The 21,995-nt window shown below is 40.9% G+C and overlaps 2 protein-coding genes across 2 annotated transcripts in view; one reads left to right on the forward strand and one right to left on the reverse strand.

Annotated features, from left to right (window-relative positions):
- Nucleotides 1-21,995, forward strand: part of LOC127451282 (nuclear factor 7, ovary-like) — a 45,710-nt gene that overhangs the window by 7,747 nt on the left and 15,968 nt on the right. The window lies entirely within an intron of this gene.
- Nucleotides 349-21,546, reverse strand: LOC127451271 (taste receptor type 1 member 1-like). Its single transcript, XM_051715831.1, has 6 exons — nucleotides 21,371-21,546; nucleotides 20,859-21,156; nucleotides 19,621-20,373; nucleotides 18,308-18,517; nucleotides 17,814-17,934; nucleotides 349-2,189 (listed from the first exon to the last, which is right to left on the reverse strand). Exons 1-6 carry the CDS (start codon nucleotides 21,544-21,546, stop codon nucleotides 1,255-1,257), a joined length of 2,493 nt encoding a protein of 830 aa, XP_051571791.1. The 3' UTR covers nucleotides 349-1,254.

Consider the following 21,995-nt stretch of genomic DNA (forward strand, 5'->3'; position numbering starts at 1 on the left):
TTTTCAGTTCAGCTTTTTACTGAAATTATGTTGATAATGATATTTGTAAGGGTTGTGTTATATTAGAAAACTCAAATAATCTTTTGGACCCCAGTGTACTAATGGCTTTGTAGAGACAGTCAAACATACATCAAGTACTTGGAAACTAAGTTATGAAAGTTTTTAACATTTTCTTCAGATATTTTTATTCTCTTCAGGAAACTTCCACAATCTATTACAAGTTTTTTAAAAAGCAATAGCATTTATATTCACTCAAAGTAACAGCCTTATTGACAAATAACTGAACCCCAGAAAAGAACACCCCCACCCCCCAAAAAACAGTTTACAAGTATTGAATTGTTGCTGTTATTAATATTGTATTATTCTTATTATTTGTGTTATCATCATTACCCTTGCAGTTTTATCTATAAATAAACCCCAAACAACGGGGACCTCTATTTTGACATTCGGTTTACAAACAGGTAAGTGAAATATTTCTCTTTCAGTCATTCACAAAATATCAGAATACAAATATTATAAAGCAAGTATTGCAACACTCACTATCGGCAGTCATTTATCTGCATTATGTCATTTCCATCCCTCCGTAAACTTTCAATAATGTAGTAATCCAATATGATATTGAAACCTACGTTTTCTCTTTCGAGTATCAGAATTACTCAGTCAACAACTGAAAATAAATGAGTTTTTGAGCTAGCTTATCTTTGTATTTCAACAATAGTCCATGTTTCATCTGTCATTTTTGTTTAATAGTATCCTGCATTAACAAACATGCATTATTAATGATAGTCAGTGCTCAGTGAGGCTGATTTAACTGTTTCAAGAGTGATCAGTGTGAATAATTAGCTTGCATACTAACTACATTTAAAAAAAATGTTTTGCTCTGTTGTTCAGTAATTATCTCAGTATTTCAGCAATAAATTAAGAAAAGCACCCCTGCACTTAAGCACTGAAAAGCATTAAAAAGCCAACTAAAATAAAGACCTCTTATTTATTCATCTCTTCTGCATCTGGCAGTTATGTCGGCTTAAAAAACGAACAAACTCTGATTACTGTAATTGCAGATGAACATAACGGAGAACAAATGCAATACTCAATAGGGAATCCCTTGAGCGGTTACAGGTTGCTTCATAGGACACCCCCATCTGTGCAGTGGCTATCCCGTTACCTAGCGTCTATACTAAAAGTTGGACACTTTCTCAGACTTTTTCCCCAACAAAGTCCAAATGCAAATGAGACAAACGTCTCGTTTCTGGACTAAGTCCTACTAATGGTTTGGGTGTAATTTTGAATAGATGTTTGAAAGTATCCAAGAGTGTTCTTTTTTGGTTGAAATATTATAATGTAAGATTTTGGGATGAAGTAACTGAAGACAATTGCATTAATACTGGCTAGCTGGGCCATTGCATTGAAAAGCATGATGTATTTGGTTTTTAGAGTAAAGAATGCTGTGAAGTACGCAATCCAGCTCAGATAAAACAAAACCAGACTGAAGGTTATTGATTTGGCCTCATTGTAATTTTTCGGCAGGTCTCTTGCCATGTAAGAAAACATGAGGCACAGGACACCAAGAAACCAACTCACAAACACAATAATGCTAATGGTTATAGTGTTTCCATTCTCACAGATGAGCAGAATTTGGTCTTTAAAAGAAAATGTGTCCCTGTTGGGTTTGGGAGGTTCGACAGTCGCCCATATCACACAAGCAATTAAATCAATTACACAGTAAAACACAATGAAGAGACACTGGCCATTGTGCTTCACCCACAAGCTGTGCAATTTAGGAAACTTGGCAGCCATTTTGAAAACGCAAACAATTTGAAAAGACCGTACAGCCAGACAGGAGAGACAGATAGTGAAGAAAAATGCAAATGCGAAATTTCTAAAGATACAATGTAAAGGTGTGGGTTTTCCAAAGAAAAAGAACAAACTTATATTAGACATAATCAAACATGCCAACATTAGGAAACACATGCTACCACCAGCAGACTTCACTACTGGTGTATTCTGATTGTAGACAAAAAGGCCAAAGATGGTAACTAAGAGAATCATCAGACATATGGTAGAAACAATGAATGCAAGAGACGGTATTTCGGTGTACTCAAGATAGACAACAATGCGTGTCTTACATGTTGTGCTCCCCTCATCAGACCATTCACTCTCTGCACACTGAAAACAGGAATAGGGGTCCCCTAAAAAAAAACAGCAATATAAATATCACAATATTTTATGAATGTAATATTAGTTATTCAACCAAAATCAGGCTCTTGTGATGAAACAGGTAATTCAGTTGGTGCATACTCACTATTCCAATCAATGTCAATAATCAAAAACTTAAAAAAAAAAAATAATAATAATAATATAATATATATATATATATATATAAACAAATTATATTATATACAATTTGGATACAGAAATGTTTTGGTTGGATTTGTGGTCTTTTTCTCAAACCCTTGTATTTTCCCCCTCTGTCCTTAAGGTGGCACCTCCAGAGGGGGGCAGTAAAAATCTTAGGTGGCTGGCACACCTAAGTTTACAAATTTTACTCCAAGTCTGAACAATAATAACTTACAATGTTTCAGCAGCCAATGTTTATAATTCAACAATAATCACATTTCTTTATATAGCACTTTTCATAAAACAAACTAGTCCAGACAGCGTTACAGAAAATAAAATGATGCCTTACAAATCCCGAGCGAGCAAACCAAAGGTGAATACTCTGTGACAAAGAAACACTTCCTAAGATAAAAAATAATAATGTAATGATCATAATAAACTCACTTTTATTATAAAAGAAAGTCAACAGCTTAATATAAGATGACCTTAATGTCTCTTTCACACGAGTGTTAACTATTGCTCTGATTGGCTGATGCTTTAAGTGATCATACCTGTGTGAACACATCTACACTACACTATTATTATAACACTCAGCACTTGCCAACGTGTGTTTTCTATCCACTGTGGGGAGAATCAACAAGTCATAGATGAACTGATTCTTTGTTTTCAGCAATTGTAATTCCTGTCTAAATACCAGGCCCGGATCTAGAAATGGAACATTAGGGGGCATTAACCTTAATGGAGAACAGTTGAGAAGGGACAGGATTTTTTTCAGAATTGCAGGCAACACTGGGGCTAGTTGTTACATATTTTATTCAGATGGCTATTTATGAAAAGTATTATAATTATTAAAATACTATTTATTTTATATTATTCAATGCAGCAAAATAAAAGTAACAATTATGAAGAAAAAAACTGAAACCATTTTGGGCAGTCTAATATTGTAATCAATAAAATGTAGGCTATAAATATTGCATAATATTTATGACATTTAAAAAAAAAAAAATAAATAAAATAAAAAAAAGACCGAACTGGCATTACCTGTCTTGGGCAAAGTTGCATAAATGGATGCTAGTGTGGTGATACAACTGATATTATATTAAAAAAAAAAAAAAAAAAAAAATGACTTGATAATTGTAACGTTGGGTCATGGAGTGGAAGAGACGCAGGGGTATACTGAAGATACTTTTCAATCTTTTATCGTAATCGCTGGAGTGGAACAAACGCTAAATTTAAACATCAAAAACTAGCAAAGCAACATAACACTTCAAGGACTGACAAATGACTGAACAAAACTAGAGGGTATTTATACACAGAAAACTGATGAGGAAAATGGAAGGCAGATGAAGATGAAATGATTAGGGCAGTGAATTCAGGGAAATGTAGTGCAGGGGAAGACTTCAAAATATGAGTCCTTGAAGAACACCGAGACAGACTGTGACATTTACCCCCCACTTTAAAGGGTGACTCCTGGCACCCAAATGACAGATGAGGAGGGTAGGATGTAGAAGATGAAGGATCCAAGGGAGGATGTTCAGGAGGCCTAAGGGGTGGCTTCAGGTCTGGGAAAGTATCCGGTGGCCTGGGAGGCAGCCACGGGGCAAGGACTGGGTCAGGAGGCGGAACCACTGGGGGAGCAGACTCTGGGGGAGCAGACTCTGGGGGAGCAGACTCTGGGGGAGCAGACTCTGGGGGAGCAGACTCTGGGGGAGCAGACTCTGGGGGAGCAGACTCTGGGGGAGCAGACTCTGGGGGAGCAGACTCTGGGGGAGCAGACTCTGGGGGAGCTGCAGAAGGCTCAGGGCTAATTCCCGTGGTAGAGTACAGATAGAGACAGAGGAACGACCTCCATGGTCGTGAGCATGGGCAGAGACTGGGGAGTAGGTGTCCTTTTCCCTCCTCTTCTGGCCAGCAGAGAGCATGGTTACAGGGACAGTCAAGGCTACAGGCACTGGCTCATTCATCGTGGCAGGCATGGGCACAGGTTGTGGCCCGGGGTTCCCGCCATAATTCACAGCATACGGGGGAAAATGCAACTTCCGTGGTCGCTACCACTGACTGCGGCAGGGAATCGACCACCAGAACTTGGAGGATGAACCCCCCAAAAAATTAGGGAAATTGTATGGAGAGGAGTTACCTTGGAGATAGGGGCCAAGGAAGGCACAGATGGAGGGGCCGTGGAAGGCAGGAGGACGTCCAATGTGGGAGGAGATTCAAAGTCCTCATCCACCAGACCCACAGTGAATGGTGAGCCGCAAAGCTGTAGAGCCACCTCCACATAGTCAGAGATCATCCAGTGAGGACCCAACGGAGGCATCAGCTCCTTCAATGCACTATTCAGGCCAGCCCTGAAGAAACTCAGAGCGTAGTCATCAGTGCACCAAATTTGCGAGATGGAGAAACTCACATACGTGATCCTCAACTGGACAGTCTCCTGGTTCTAGGAAGAGGATAGCTACTACAGGCGGTAGATCCATTTGGTTAGGTCAGTCCTTCTGTAAGGTTGGGTCGTGGAGTGGAATAGGGGAGACGCAGGGGTAGATACTTTTCAATCGTAATCGCTGGAGTGGAACAAACACTGGAGAAGTACTAATTAAAAAGCTAACAATAGTTATTGCTGGAATGGAACAAATGCTAAAGTTAAACATCAAAAACTAGCAAGCAATGTAACACTTCAATAACTCAACATAACACTTCAAGGACTGACAAATGACTGAACAAAACTACAGGGTATTTATACACAGAAAACTAATGAGGGAATGGAAGGCAGGTGAGGATGACGATGAACAGATGGAAGTGATTAGGGCAGTGAATTCTGGGAAATGTAGTGCAGGGGAAAACTTCAAAATAAGAGTCCTTGAAGAATATGATGGAGACAGACTGTGACAATAATTGCCCAATTGCTATCACTTAATTAATAAAATGAATATATGATTTGTATCACACATACTATTGATAAATAATATTGGCATATGTTCATGATGTAAAGCCAGAGGAGGATGGGTCATCTAAGCAAACAGTAACACAAAATAAGACCTAAATAAAAATAAATTGTAGATCATTTTAATTGCAGGTCTCTCAAACTCCAACAGCATCATATCAAATAATCATCCAGTGAGGACTTGGAAACAACGGAGCAACTCACTTGGGTTGCCTTGTGACAGTTTCACTCACTGATCCAGTTTATGGCATGAAGCATGAATATGCGCATATGTGCGAGTGCTATGCATGTCGTTTTGTCAATTTATCATTTACTCACCCTCCTGCCATCCCGGATGTGTATGACTTTCTTTCTTCTGCAGAACACAAATGAAGATGTTTAGAAAAATATTTCAGCTCTGTAGGTCCATACAATGCAAGTGAATGGTGATTAGACCTTTATAGCTCCAAAAAGCATATAAAGTGTAGGAAAGTCTATCCCTTTAATTGCACTTTCATAAATGTCTTTCACATTACTGATTCCTATACACCTTTCCCTTTAAGACCATGTGCTTTATACGTCACACAAGCTGGGTTACTGTGAGCATATAATCTTTAAAGCTGTGTGCGTTTGTGAAGAAAAAAAACACACATACACATACCCTTTTCACCACTATACATTATAAACCCAATTGCTCACAGTTATGACCTGTATCCATGTACCCAGCTTATCATTAAAGTTTTGTGGATGTAACTCTCTGAGCCCTTACTCTCTTACCGGAGTCATCAGTTTTAAAGGACTATCTGAACATTCCAGAGGCACCACCTCTACAAATGGTCCTTCGAGCCGGATTATAGCAACCTTGAAGACAACATGCAGTCGCAGCAGGAGGTCACGGAGCCGATCGTGCGTCCTTGTACTCAGCGGGAGAGGCACCCACCATCCTACTTAAATGATTATGACGTTGGGTATCAACCAAGCCAAATTCCAGCTTCCAGTGCAGATACCAGCAGTATAATGCCAGTGGCTACCATTCCAGCTGCACAACCAGACAATGTGACTGAGCCTAGTAGACCACCTTCATCCCATTCATCTGCTAGTTCACATTGCAGCAAATCAAGAACAAAGACCAGCAGAAACTCTGGATCCAGCCGGACAATGGCTTCACGACTGAATGATCTACAGGCAGGTATTGTAGAGGAGAAACTAAAGAGCATGGAGCTTGCAGAGATGCAGAGACAGATGGTGGAGGAAAGCAAAGCTGAAGAACAGTGTGAATTCCTGGATCAAAAAACATGCCTAGCACTATATGAGAGAGATGGTTTGCTCAGAGAACAGCAAAGGAGAAGTCAGCATCTAGATGAAGAGGCCCATGCAGCTGACAAGACCAAAGAACTAATCACTAAGCAGCTTGAAAGACAGCGATGCATTAAACAGAAGGAGCTGGAGCTAGAGAAAGCATGTCTCATCACATCCCTTCTTAGAGAATCAGAGACTGAAAATGTAACGCCTGTTCCACAAACCAGAAGTGAACTTGACCCAGGGCAGGTACAGACTGATATACTCTGCTCACAGAAGGTAGAAGTTGCTCACAACATAACACATTAGTTATCTGATAATCCACAGCACTCAGCACCTTACATACATCAGAGTAATCCTGTCACTACTCAGTTCTTAACTTCACTTTCTGTTCCTGAGCACATTACATCTCTCACTAAACCCAAACCATTACATACTGATCCTACAATGGTTGTTCCTTCTCCTATTCATCCTGTAGCATCTCCAAGCGTGTCCCCCCAGCAGGTAAAATCACCTACTGTCCCAACCATGTTAGATGTCTATCCTCCTACAACAATGCAGCATTCCCTGTCTTTTGATAGGCGAACCTATGGTCTTAGCCAGTCAGGTGCCAACCCAACCTTTCTGCCTAGCTTATATATGTCACAGGATTCCACAGAGACTAGTTATGCCCAGCCACCTACTTTAGCAGGCCCAGTCCAGTCTCCACCTCATCCTCCAACAGGTCAGTTACATCAACCTGTTAGGCAACTGCAGTTTAACCCACAGCCATTTTCAGTGCCTAGTATTCCGGGTGCACAACCACAGCCCCCAGTCAATATGATGGACATGTTGATTGCCAGCTCATATGGAATACCTAAACCAGCTCTGACTCAAGATGGCGGCGAGTATGGCTGCTGCGTTGCGAGCTCCGACACAACATGGTAGTGTTTTGTTTGTTTTGTTTACAATTCTTATGTTTTTTTGTCTTGGATGTTGTCTGCCTTATTGTCTATGACAGACAAACACTTTTGGACATTGGTTCAGCAATTACACACCGTAAACCAGACTTCAAATTCCTCAATGCCGACCCGCTGTTTACAAACACACCAGTGGAGCCCTTTGTCTGGGCTGCCTGGCCGCGGAAACGCAGGAGGAAAAGGGGAAACAGAGCCGGCGTTCTCATCAGAGTAAGACGTCGAGCAAATCGACCCCCGCTACCCAGTATTCTACTGGCAAATGTTCAGTCTCTGGATAACAAGCTCTGCGACCTGAAAGCATGGATCTCTTTCCAACGAGAGACGAGGGACTGCTGCATTATCTGCATTACAGAAACTTGGATGTCTGTGGAGATTCCAGACTCCATTGAACCCACGGGGTTCTCCGTGCACCGAGCGGACAGAGCGAAAGACCTCTCAGGTAAAAGCAGAGGTGGTGGTGTATGTTTTATGATCAACAAATCCTGGTGTGATCAGAGGAATGTACATTCTATCAAGTCTTTCTGCTCTCCTGATCTGGAATTTCTCATGCTTCTGTGTCGACCATTCTGGCTACTGAGGGAATTCACAGCGGTCATTATCACTGCTGTGTACAAGCCGACACAGACTGGGCACTCAAGGAACTGTATGGGATTATAAGCAAACAGGAAACCGCGCACCCTGAGGCTGCGTTCATTGTGACCGGGGACTTTAACAAAGCCAGTTTCAAATCAGTCACACCAAAATACCACCAACACATTAGTTTTAACACATGAGGGGACCGGGTTTTGGACCATTGCTACTCTCCCTTCCGGGATGGCTATAAATCCCGGCAAATCGGACCACTCTTCCATTCTGCTTCTGCCTGCTTACAGGCAGAAACTGAAACAGGAAGCACCCACCCTCAGAACGATCCAGTGCTGGTCGGACCAATCAGACTCTACGCTACAAGACTGTTTTGATCACACGGACTGGGAGATGTTTCCAGTCCGCCTTTGATGATGACATCGAGCTTTACACTGATAGCGTAACGTGTTTCATCAGAAAGTGCGTAGAGGATGTCGTTCTGACCAAAACAATACGGATCTATCCGAACCAGAAGCCATGGATAAATAGCGATGTTTGCGCAGCACTTAATCTGCTGACCTCCGCTTTTAATTCTGGGAACGCAGAGGAGCATAAACAAGCCAGTTATGCCCTCCGAAAAACTATCAGAACAGCAAAACGTCAGTACAGGAACAAGATTGAAGGACAGTTTAACACCACCAACTCTAGAAGCATGTGGCAGGGAATTAATATCATCATGGACTTTAAAGGGAATAAAAACTCTGCCATGAACACCGCTGCCTCTCTCCCGGATGAGCTAAATACTTTTTATGCTCGTTTTGAGGGAAATAACACCGCCCTCGCGGAGAGAGCTCTCGCGGCCGAAGCTACAGAGGTTAGTTCACTCTCTGTCTCTGTAGCGGATGTAACCCGATCCTTCCGACGGGTGAATATCCGCAAAGCCGCGGGTCCAGATGGCATTCCGGGCCACGTCATCAGAGCATGCGCGAACTAACTGGCTGGTTTTTTCCTCTCTTTGTCTATAGTCCCCACATGCTTCAAAACATTCCACCATTGTGCCTGTTCCAAAGCAATCCAAAATCACTTGCTTAAATGACTGGCGTCCTGTTGCTCTGACCCCCATCATCAGCAAATGCTTTGAGAGACTAATCAGAGATTACATCTGCTCTGTGCTGCCTCTCTCACTAGACCCATTGCAGTTTGCTTACCACAACAACCGCTCCACTGATGATGCCATTGCATCTACAATACACACTGCTCTCTCCCACCTGGAAAAAAAGAACACTTATGTGAGAATGCTGTTTGTAGACTACAGCTCAGCATTCAACACCATAGTGCCCTCCAAGCTTGATGAGAAACTCCGGGCTCTGGGCTTAAACAGCTCGCTGTGCAGCTGGATCCTGGACTTCCTGTCAAGTAAACTCCAGGTGGTTAGAATGGGCAGCAACATCTCCTCATCACTAACCCTCAACACTGGAGCCCCGCAGGGCTGTGTTCTCAGCCCACTCTTGTATTCTCTGTACACACATGACTGTGTGGCAACACATAGCTCCAATGCCATCATTAAGTTTGCTGATGACACGACAGTGGTAGGTCTGATCACTGACAATGATGAAACAGCCTACAGAGAGGAGGTGCACACTCTGACACACTGGTGACAGGAGCAGAACCTCTCCCTCAACGTCAGTAAGACAAAGGAGCTTGTTTTGGACTTCATAAGAAAAGACAGAGAACACAGTCCCTTCACCATCAATGGAGCACCAGTGGAGAGAGTCAGCAGCTTCATGTTCCTGGGTGTCCACATCACTGAGGAACTCACATGGTCCATCCACACTGAAGCCATTGTGAAGAAGGCTCTTCAGCGCCTCTTCTTCCTGAGATGGCTGAGGAAGTTTGGAATGAACCGCCACATCCTCACACGGTTCTACACCTGCACTGTAGGGAGCATCCTGACTGGCTGCATTTCCACCTGGTACGGCAATAGCACCGCCCTCAACCGCAAAGCACTGCAAAGGGTGGTGCGAACTGCCAGACACATCATCGGAGGTGAGATTCCCTCCTTCCAGGACATATATACCAGGCGGTGTGTGAAAAAAGCTCGGAGGATCATCAGAGACTCCAGCCACCCGAGCCATGGGCTGTTCTCACGGCTACCATCAGGCAGGCGGTATCGCAGCATCAGGACTGCACCAGCCGACTTCATGATAGCTTCTTCCCCCAAGCAATCAGACTTTTGAACTCTTGATCTCCCACGATCAAAATACATCAGCACTGCACTTTATTACTCTTACTCTTATATCTCACACCGGACTGTCATAAATTATATTATTATATTAGATTCTCTCTTAACAACTTACCAACAATCCGACAGCCTGAATGTCAATACAGTACAATACAACCTACTGTACATTCTATATATACTATATATACTTTTTTATTGTATTGTGTGTATTGTATACTGTACAGTGCATGTTATTATTTGTATATTGTGTTGTGTGTAATGATGTGTATATTAGACTTTTATGGTGTTGTGTTAATCTGATGTTTATTGTAAATTGGTATATGTCTTATCACTGTCACGACTGCTATGTTGCTCGGAACTGCACCCAAGAATTTCACACACTATTGCACTTGTGTATATGGTTGTGTGACAATAAAAGTGATTTGATTTGATTTGAGCTCTGCCTAAATTTGATAGTGGTAAAGAGTCTGACTTTGCTTTACTCAAATTGGCTCTAGATAGTCTTGTAGGTGGCCATGCTCATCTTACTGAGCAGTTTACATACCAAGTGCTTCTAGACAGATTAAAGCTACCAAGTGCCTACAAATTAGCACAAGCCTACATGCATGACCCAACTCCATACACAACTACATTGCAAGCCCTCCAAGACGAATATGGGCAACCCCACTAACTTGTACAGAGTGAACTTGGAGCTATATTGAACTCTCCACCAGTCAAAGTAGGGGATGCTGAAGCATTTGATAACTTTGCACTCTCAGTACATGCTCTTATGGGCATGCTTCGTTCCTTAGAGGGTGAGAATGGGTACAAACTGAAATGTGGCTCACATGTGGACAGACTTTTAGTCAAACTGCCTGCCAGCTACAGTGATGGGTTTGTTGAGCATTGTCTAAGTCGTGGCATACTAATCACAGGGACAGACAAAACATACACTCTGCTGGACTTATCAGCTTGGCTTCAGCTAAAATCACAGGCAAAACGCATCTCCAGCAGAGCTGTTGATATGTTTCAAGAGCAGACAAAGCCTCAGAGGAAAAGGAAGCGAAAACCAAGTCAGCCATCATCTTCGGTGTACTACAATACCAGTAGTAGTCCTGATAAAACACCCCCTACCTCTCCGACTCACAATGCCTTCCCTCTAAAAACCAAAGACAAGCCTAAAACTTACATTGTGACACACGTGAGCATTATCTCAGTTTGTGTTCAAAATTCAAGTCACTGACAACTGCATAAATCACAGAGAGGCTAAAATACAAAGGCTGTTGGCACTGTGGATGCAGTCACAAACCTGAGGCTTGTACCCTCAAGAAGCCCTGTAAAATATGTCAAAAGCAGCATCTCACTGTGCAACATGACATAAACAAACAGGAGCCCAACAAGGTCCTCATGGTTAGTACTCCTCAAGAGACCATATACTTTGACCATCCCAACCGTACACAGAAGGTCATGTTAAAGGTAGTCAAAGTACTTCTGCATAATGCTGAACACTCACTAGAGGCATATGCTCTGCTGGATGATGGTTCGGAGCGGACCATCATCCTCTCCTCAGCTTCACAATACCTTCAGCTACAGAAAGAACCAGAAACCCTCTCACTGAGAACTGTACGGCATGAGGTCGTTCACCTGAAATGAGCATCTGTCTCTTTTGAAATTTCCCCAGCTGACAACCCTGGAAATAGATATAAGATCTATCATGCATTCACTGCTGATGAACTGGGTCTTTCTGAGCATAGCTACCCAGTTAAAGTACTGATGAAGTACAGGCACCTACAAGGACTGTCAATCCCAGCAATTGACAATGTAAAGCCTGTAGTACTGGTTGGTTCTGACTTCCCACATTTGCTCATCCCTACCCAGCCTGTTCGTATTGGTCCTACTGGGGGGCCTGTTGCAATATGTACCTCCCTTGGCTGGACACTTCAAGGTCCTGCCAGCTTGTTATATCTCCCTATTGATGAGCAGCAGTGTTTCTTTACCACAGCGAGCTCTCCCCACTCTGATCTTCAAAAGCATGTGGAGAAATTGTGGCAAATTGATACATTGCCATATATCAATGAGAAAACTGCCACCCGATTCAAGCTTGATCAGCAAGCACTTGAATTGCTAGAGCAGCGCACTCTAAGGGTGAATGTAGATGACATAATGAGATATGCCACACCTCTTCTCCGACGGAAAGACAGTCCTTGTCTACAAGCACCCAAATCTGCATGTCTTTTACTACTTCGAAGTACAGAGCAATGGATCGCAAACGACACCAAACAAGCCATAACCTATTGCCAAGAGGTACAAAAGCTTCAAATCACAGGCTATGTGAAGAGATTGACACCTGAGGTTGTAGATTCCTCTACTGAGTCATGGTACCTCCCTCATCAATTAGTCCACCACAATAGCAAAGTAAGTCTTGTTTTCAGTTGCTCATATCAATACAGAGGACAAGCACTGAATGATCACCTTCTTCCTGGTCCCATTCTGGGTCCATCCCTTCTTGGTTTCCTCCTTCGGTTTCGTGAGCACATGGTGGCCATCAGTGGAGACATTAAAGCAATGTTCCACCAGGTCCAACTTCGGACAGAAGACCGCTCCTTGTCTGGAGGGACATGAAGAGGGATGAAGAACCAAGTGTATTTGAATGGCAGGTTCTTCCCTTTGGGATGACCTGCAGTCCTTGTTGTGCAACATATGCGCTACAAAGACATGTGAAGGACAACAGTGAAGACTACGAAGATGTTCGGAACTCTGTAGAGCAGGCATTCTATGTAGATAACTGTTTGCAGAGTCTTGACTCCCCACAGAAAGCCCATAACCTCGTCAACAGGATGCGCAGTCTTTTGTCTTCTGGTGGCTTTGAAATCCGTCAGTGGGCCAGTAACATACCTGCTATAGTAGAACACCTCCCAGTTGAAGCCAGAGCAGCCAGCTGTGGCTTTCTGAGCTTAGTACAGACCCACAAGGGCCAGCTTTAGGTCTTCGTTGGTATTGTCTCACTGACCACCTTGGATACAAACATCGCCAAGTTCACTAATCCAAACCCACACTACGAAATGTGTACAAAGTTCTAGCTACACAATATGACCCTCTTGGATATCTTGTACCATTCAGCACCAAAGTAAAAATACTGATTCAAGATCTCTGGAAACTCAAGATTGGCTGGGATGACATTATACACCTTGAGAGCTTGTAGTACAATGGCAAGCTTGGGAGGCCGAACTGGCCAACTTGCACACTGTGGAAATACCCAGAGCCTAAATACCACCATGTGCTGACACAAAAGGCACCTAGAGAACATCCATATCTTTTGTGATGCCTCCGAACGGGCATATGGTTCGGTCACTTACCTTCACACTGAAGATCGAAAGAAACAGATCTATGTAGCCTTTGTGATGGCAAGGTCTAGAGTGGCTCCTTACAAACAGATCTCTATGCCCTGCTTAGAGCTTTGTGCAGCTCTCACAGGAGCACAGCTGGCAAAGTTACTCAGTAAAGAGCTTTCTGTTCCTTCAAGTGATATAACTCTGTGGACTGATTCGACAACAGTGCTGAGCTGGCTAAGATCAGACTCCTGCCGCTACAAAGTCTTCGTTGGCACACACATTGCTGATATCCAGGACATGACTTTGGCATCAAATTGCCGATATGTCAATACAGCAGATAACCTAGTGGATAATCTTACTAGGGGGAAGACTTTGCAAGAGTTGAGCAAACCTCAATGCTGGAGTCAGGGACCACCATTCCTTTGCCAACACCCCAACACATGGCCATCCCTGCCTCAACTAACAGCTCATGAGGACAGTAATGAGTTAAAAAGCAGTCATTCTGTGGAAATACATGTCTGGCCAAGCCGTAACCTGACATCTCATATATCAAGAGTTGGAACGAACTGTTGTATGCAACTCACCATTCCCTTCATGGGGCGGCTGCTATAGCAGATGCTATAGTGGCTGAACTACACCTGTTAAAACAAGCTTAGAGTGACAGCTTTCCAGAGGAGGTGCACGCACTGACCAAAGGGAAATCTATATCTACCCAGAGTCGTCTAGCTTCACTTTCCCCCCGAATACGATCAAACACTTGGTTTGATCAGAGTTGGTGGACAACTCCGTCGAGCTGAGGGCCTAGATCCAGATACTATACATCCAATAGTATTAGACCCTAAACATCATATTACAATGCTCCTAATCAAAGAATATGACAACAAGCTTCTCCATCCAGGTCCCGAGCAGGTTTTGTGTAAGATCAGATGCAAGTACTGGATCCTGCGTGGCAGAGAATCTATCAAGAAGCACCAGTACAATTGTGAAATGTGTCAAAAATGGAGAGCAAGTCCTGTAATTCCGAAGATGGCAGACTTGCCCCCATCATGCCTATGGCTATACAAACCACATTCTGGTCCACTGGTATAGACTATTTCGGACCATTCACTATTAAACTGGGCAGACACACAGAGAAACGCTGAGACATCATATTCAAATGTATGACAACAAGTTGCATACAAATGCTCTACATTTTGTAGGGACCTGGGAGCGAGAGATACGATCAGTGAAAACTGCTCTTCAGGTAGACTTGGGCAATCAAACAGTGACTGAACCAGTATTGCGTACAGTGCTATTGGAAGTTGAGGGAATCATCAACTCTAAGCCACTCGGCTACGTTTCATCAGATGTTGCCGACCCAGACCCAGTCACACCAAATCTATTGCTAATGGGTCGTCATGATGCATCACTCCCACAAGTAATCTATGCACCTAGTGATCCATTAGGGAGACGACGATGGCGATGGCCAAACAGCCACACCAAATATGGCAGAAGGACAATCCCAAACTGAGTAATGGTCAGATAGTCATGATAGTTGACCCACAGTTGCCCCGAGCCTTGTGGCCTATAGGCAGAGTGACTAAAACATATGTAGGAGTAGATGATCGCATACGCACTGCAGAAGTGCAAGTGAAAGGGCAAACTTATCTTCGGCCTGTTGCCCGGTTAGTTAAGTTGCCATCATGGGAGGATGAGGAAGAAAATAATAACTGACACTGAGACTTTCCTATCTAACTACAAATTTAGATACTAAATTTGGTGGCGGCAACGTAGGAAAGTCTATCCCTTTAATTGCACTTTCATACTTCACCACTAGAGGGCACTTGTCTTTCACATTACTGATTCCTATACACCTTTTCCTTTAAGAACATGTGCTTTATACATGGCACAAGCTGGGTTACTGTGAGCATATAATTTTTAAGGCTGTGTGTGTTCGTGAAGAAAAAACCACACACACACACGCATACCCTTTTCCCCACTATACATTATAAACCCAATTGCTCACAGTTGTGACCTGTATCCATGCACCCAGCTTATCATTAAAGTTTTGTGGATGTAACTCTCCGAGCCCTTACTCTCTTACTAGAGTCACCAGTTTTCAAGGACTATCTGAAAATTCCAGAGGCACCACCTCTACATAAAGGCATCATAAAAGTAACTCATATGACTCCAGTTTTTTATCCATATCTTCAGAAGCGATGTGATAGGTGTGGATGAGAAACAGATCAATATTTAAGTCTTTTTTTTTTTTTTGATAGAAATTCTTAGTAGGGGGTGGTATGCATGAAGAATGTGAATCACTAAAAACACTAGAAGAAGAATGTGAAAGTTAAAGTGGAGATTGACTGAGCAGGGAGGATAATTTAAACTAAAAAGGGCCTTAAAGGTGCACTCAGTAACTTTTTGCTCATGTCATCTTGGACGTACTTTGACACCTAGTGGTGTGGATGCAGCATCGTTCAAAATAAATAGTTTTCAGTTACAGATGCCATTGTAGAAATTCACTATTCATAATCAGCCATGATTAATTTAATGCAAAAGTGAAAGTGTCCAATAACAGCACGGTTACTGAGATTAAGCGAGTACTATTCAGCTGGTCATGTGATTTTAAAATGGCTGCCCCCATGAGGGCCCCCCTGCCCCATGTAGAATAAAACAGCTTTTATAAGGTTACTGATATGACTATTCAGTGTCCACATATCATGTGATCATATCATGATTTTATACATACAGTACATTTCAAAATTACAGTTCATTTCTTTAGGAGTAAATTTTTAATGGGGAAAAAAATTCATGAGTGCACCTTTAAATATTGATCTGTTTCTAACCCACACCTATCATATCACTTTTGAAGACATGGATTTAACCTCTGGAGTCTTATGGATTACTTTTATGCTGACTTATGTGATTTTAGGAGCTTCAACATTTTGGCACCCATTCACTTGCATTGTATGGACCAAAACAGCTGAGAAATTTTTCTAAAAATCTTCGAGTTCAGCATGAAAGAACGTCATACGCATCTGGCATACGGGTGAGTAAATGATGAGAGAATTTTCATTTTTGGGTGAACAATTTCTTTAAGTCAGGGTATCTGCAGATATCAGCATTTCAATTTCATTTAATACATTTGAATACCCTTTTCAAGACCTTCTCAATCATACACATTCTCTGTTTCTCAGTGGTGGAAAGCGCTTCCAACAGCTATCATATATTATCCACATATCACGAACATAGTTGTCTTTTGTTCCATATTGCATATAGACTGTGTTTGACGTGCAGTTTTACTATAAGCTATGTAGCAGATATTAAAATTAATCTTTAATTATTTGTATTTGTAAAGCATATTAATATAAAGTTAATTTCACAATATTGTAGGATATCCTAAAATAATATGTGTTGTAAAATATTTTATTTTTACATTGTAATTCATGTTCGTATTAATTTTAAAATTAATTAATTCAATGTGGGACGTTTATTTTGAAAGCACAGGACAGCGCCAGTGTTACAATATATTCAGTTCCTGAGATATTTGGTTACAGTGGGCGAAGAATACATGAACATTCATGAATTATCCTGACATGCGTGTTGAAGTGAAACTGAAAATGTTTGCGCACCACTGTCATGACTCAAGTTCAACATGTCTAAAGGATTATTTTGAAAAGGTATTTAGTCGGTACCGATACCAGTGAAATTTCAGAGCAAAAATATGCTAATATGATCATGTGCTATTGAACACACCAGTTTAGTTATTTTTAATAACGTAATAATAATTTTAATAGTATAATAATTATTATTTTTCAGAGCTGCCTGTTTTAAATTTTAATTTAATCATCAAAATGGTGTCTAATCAATTAATCAATCATGTGCGTTTGAAACGTCACTAGGGTACCAGAAGTCAAAGAAACAACACGCCGACTTCCTGTGTAATAATGTTGTGGAGTTATGGTGCATCAGTCGTCTCAAGAGTTCTGCATAACACTGACATTGAAAGATGACCATTGCCAAAAAACAACCAGGAGAAAGCATAGCAATAATAGTGACTCAGTTCAATGTGGGAAAACATTTGTCATCTAATCACATCTCATATAAAGGTCCATACCTGCAGTGAAGTATTGTAGTGGTAGTGTGAACTGAAAAGCTAAATTGCAGAGGTGTCATTAACCATTGCTGAAGGTACTTACGAGAATAATGCACATAGCTGTTCCTCTGGCATTTTTTACACCGAAAACAGCAGTTATGCAATCCCTCTGGTTCTCTTGAAAATCCCTCCTTACACTCAACAGAGCAGTTTGAGAAAGGAACCTTTATTAAATAGGAACATATGTTATTAATGTTAATCTAAAATCGTAGAAAGCATGCACATCCAAACAATATAATGAATACAGGTGCATGACCAAAAACGTATGTCCACAAAAACTCCCAGAAAGTCAGCACACTGTTGCTATTTAATGATTTAATGAGCTCACCACAGAAATGAACAAACGTGACGTTTCGAGCTACATGCTCTTAGTCTAATGAAGAGCATGTAGCTCGAAACGTCACGTTTGTTCATTTCTGTGGTGAGCTCATACAATTATTTGGGAGCAACAGTGTGCTGACTTTCCGGGAGTTTTTATTAAAGTTAATCTGGGCAGCTAAATGTTTAGATAAAGGTTTACCATAAAAGACTACTTACAGAATTGTTACGCCAGGGCAAGAGAGAGCTGTTGATGATAAAGGTAATTTCTGGATATGTATCATATGTGCCTATCATCTCCAACCGTGGAGGATTTGTTTTTGTATGCCAGAGCACAACTGCGTAATTGACGGTTGGATCACCATTATCATCATATTTCACCTGACGACCATTGAGTGGAAAATCCACATTCTTAATTTCTCCCAGAAGCTGTGGTAAAGTGCAATGAGAATTTAACAAAAAAGGGATACTGATAATAGTAGTAATAATAATAATAATAATAATGATAAAACAGTATGAATATTATGTTTTTATTATTATTTTAATATTTCAAAATATATTACAATATTATATTTTGTGTATTTTATCATTTAATATCATATTTTATTAAAGAGCCCATATTTACAGGTTCATAATTTTATTTTGGGGGTCTACTAGAATAGGTTTACATGCTTCAAAAACACATTATTTTTCTCATACTGTACATTGCTGCAGCACCACTTTTCACCCAATGCTCTGTTTTAGCTCCTATCTCTTTAAAGCCCCCCTATCCGAAAAGCCCAGTCTTACTCACGGTTGGACATTATCAGGGGTATTTGAGAGTTAGTGAGCGAGTTAGCCGTGAACTACCGTGGATAGTAAACCTCCTCACTTTACCACTGATGAAGACTCTTGAGGTCGACAATTTTGTTATTGTTGTGGTTGAACTGCTGAGGAATAGTGGTAAAAATGAATTTTAACCACTGATTCTTCAATTCGTCTGCCTTTGGAAGTCCATACAAAGAGGTTTTGCTTTCGCAGTGAAGAAAACAGCATCTTCTCGACATGGCGACTTCACTAACCCAACTCATCCTGGCCTCGGCTATAACTACGTTTGAGGGCGGGCCACAGTAGCTCAAAGGTGGACATTATGCAAATGTGTTACATAGTGACGTAGCTATGTCACAGAAGTAATGTCTGGACTGCAAACCAGGTGTTTCAGGCAGTTCAGGAGTTGACTTCTGTGGGAGAGAGTAACTCCCTTTGGCGTGGACTTTGAGCTTTGTAACTTTGCGACCTTTTACATGCACAAACAGCTATATTACACACTAAAGGAAAGGTAAAATCCCCAAAAGCATAATAGGGCCTCTTTAAGCAATAATAATTTATTATAAATTATGTCATATAATATTGTAATACATGTTGACTATAAATGTAATATAATACATTAAATAATTAAACAATAAATTGTATTTATTATTAAATCACTTTGATAATGAACATTTCTTCATAATGTTTAATTTTATCATGCACGTTTAAATTCATTCACTCACCGTGTATGGCCAAACTGTTGTGTTCTTGTGACATTTATTCATGTCACACCGCAGAACTTTATGTAATGCATGAGCTATGGTATATATGGCAGAATAGATGCTAAAGGAGAATGAAGGATTTTCATTTATAATTTCCTCTGCAGTCAACAAAGAGCAGCTCTCACAAACTTGATTGCATGTCTCACTCAATCTTTGAGGAGACTGGACTTCAGTGCTATCATTATGAACATTAGATGTTCCTTTGACTTTATAGATGAATTCATCAAATCCGGGTAATGTCAATAATCTCTCCGTAATGCCAATAACTGTACCAATTTTCTCAATTCCTGTCTCTCTGGGAAGCTGTTGATCCATAGACCATGTTTCACCTGCAATCCAAACTTTGTCTCGGATGTTGCTCGCTATGGCGGCTTTGATTATGTTCTTAGCATATTGTGGCAAAGCGAAAACCACAATGACATTGATTTTAAGCATATCAATCTTTTTAAGTGCTGAAGTGTAGTTTGAATCAAGGCTGAGAGCCTCATGATAGGCCAAACAAATGCCAGTATTGACAATATACTTGTTAAACTGTCTCAGGCCATCTGTACTGTAAGCATCTTGGCTACCAAGGAAGGCAACCCAGTTCCATCCAAACCACTGTATGATGCGAATAATCATCTGTATCAGGTCTTTGTTGCTGGGGAGTGCTCTTAGAAAAGAGGGATATTGAAGTTTATTACTTAATGCATAGCTGGAAGCTCCATAATTTACCTGTGAAAGAGAAAACGCACAACAGTTCACTTAAAATCTGGGGTTCAAAACATATTTTAAACCTGGAAATAAACACATTTTTAGGATTTTATCTTGGTCACTAATCAAATAAGCAATTTTATGACATGGACCAATTTGACTCCTTTGCAATTTGACTGCTTCTATGGCAGCACAAAAGCCCGTTCCAAAACTTTTTGGAACATTCTCAAATCATGGATAACATGAATTATCAGGATTTGATCATGCCAGTTCAAGTGCATGCTTTAATTAAAGCAAAAGGAGACATACCAAATATTAACAATTCCTAAAATTCCTCTCAATGTCTTAACCCAACTATTAATTCAAATGATCATGCTAATAATATAATTTGCAATAAAAAAAATACAAGTGGACTCCTTGAAGAAATGCTTCAGAAACAACTATGTATTTTTATTCACTTCATTCATCCCCTTCTGTTTGTAAACTGTTAAAAGAGCACAATTTACCATAGGTATAAGGCTCATTGTGAACAATGGTGCAATTGTAATAGTTCTGGTGCTTCCATATGGTCCTGTTAAAGCAATCACTTTAGGATGATGGTTGTTGACCATTTCTTTAGGTTTAATTGATCCATTCTCTGAGATAAAACTGAAGACTGCAGGGAAATTCTTTGTTGCAGAACAATGGTCAAAAATCTTGTATCCTAGAGAAACATTAGGCAGGAGGGTGGTGGAGTTATTAATCTCCTCAACAGCAAACCTCAGCACTTGGAACATCTGATAGCCAGATACTGAGATAGTGTGCCTAGAAACACAAGTTAGGAAGTTACTGCACTGAATTGAAGCTTCATCTTAGAAACAGTGACTTAGACTTGCAATTAATTATTGACAAAATGCTGCTTTAATTTATAATACTACCTAGCAATAACTATGGGCTCTGTGTGTTAAGGATTCAGTTGAAGGCAGGTGTGATACCCCACTCCCAACCCCCTTATAAAAAGCAAAATGTCCTTGCTTACCTGGAACATTCAATGGCCTCTGGAGTGGACAGGGGTGTAGCATGATCCACTTCATGCAAAGCAAAAAGACCACCCAATAAGTAATCTCCTTCCAAGTTGAACTCAGATGATGAGCAAGAACATTTGAAGAAACAATTATTAAAGTACAAAAGAAAAGCGTAAATACTCAGAAGCATGATTTCAGATGGACCGTTGGCCATGGAAAAGGGATGTGCAATTTCCATTCATTTGAGAGAATTCAGGCTCATATACTACACTTTAATTTGCATAAACCACTATATTTACTGATACTAATGTCCATTTGAATATCTAAGATCAGAAAAGCATGTCAATAAATTTTTAAATAGAGCATTACACCACACCACAAACAACAGAAGATGCAAAATGTCACTTTAAATGGCCTTTTTGTCACGGTTTGTAGCAGAGATGAGATGGGAGATGATGGATCTATATCCAGGCTTTTAATGAAGGTGATGAAGGAAATACAAAACAATGTGGAGACATGCAAAGAACCAAATAAGCTATCAACTACAAACATCAGAACATAGTAGAAAACATGCTAGGTAACATATAAAATAACATACAAGAACTGACAATGAGAGAAAAACTATAGTGTATATATACA

Source organism: Myxocyprinus asiaticus, chromosome 14 (assembly GCF_019703515.2).
Source record: "Myxocyprinus asiaticus isolate MX2 ecotype Aquarium Trade chromosome 14, UBuf_Myxa_2, whole genome shotgun sequence".
Classification (NCBI taxonomy): Eukaryota; Metazoa; Chordata; class Actinopteri; order Cypriniformes; family Catostomidae; genus Myxocyprinus; species Myxocyprinus asiaticus.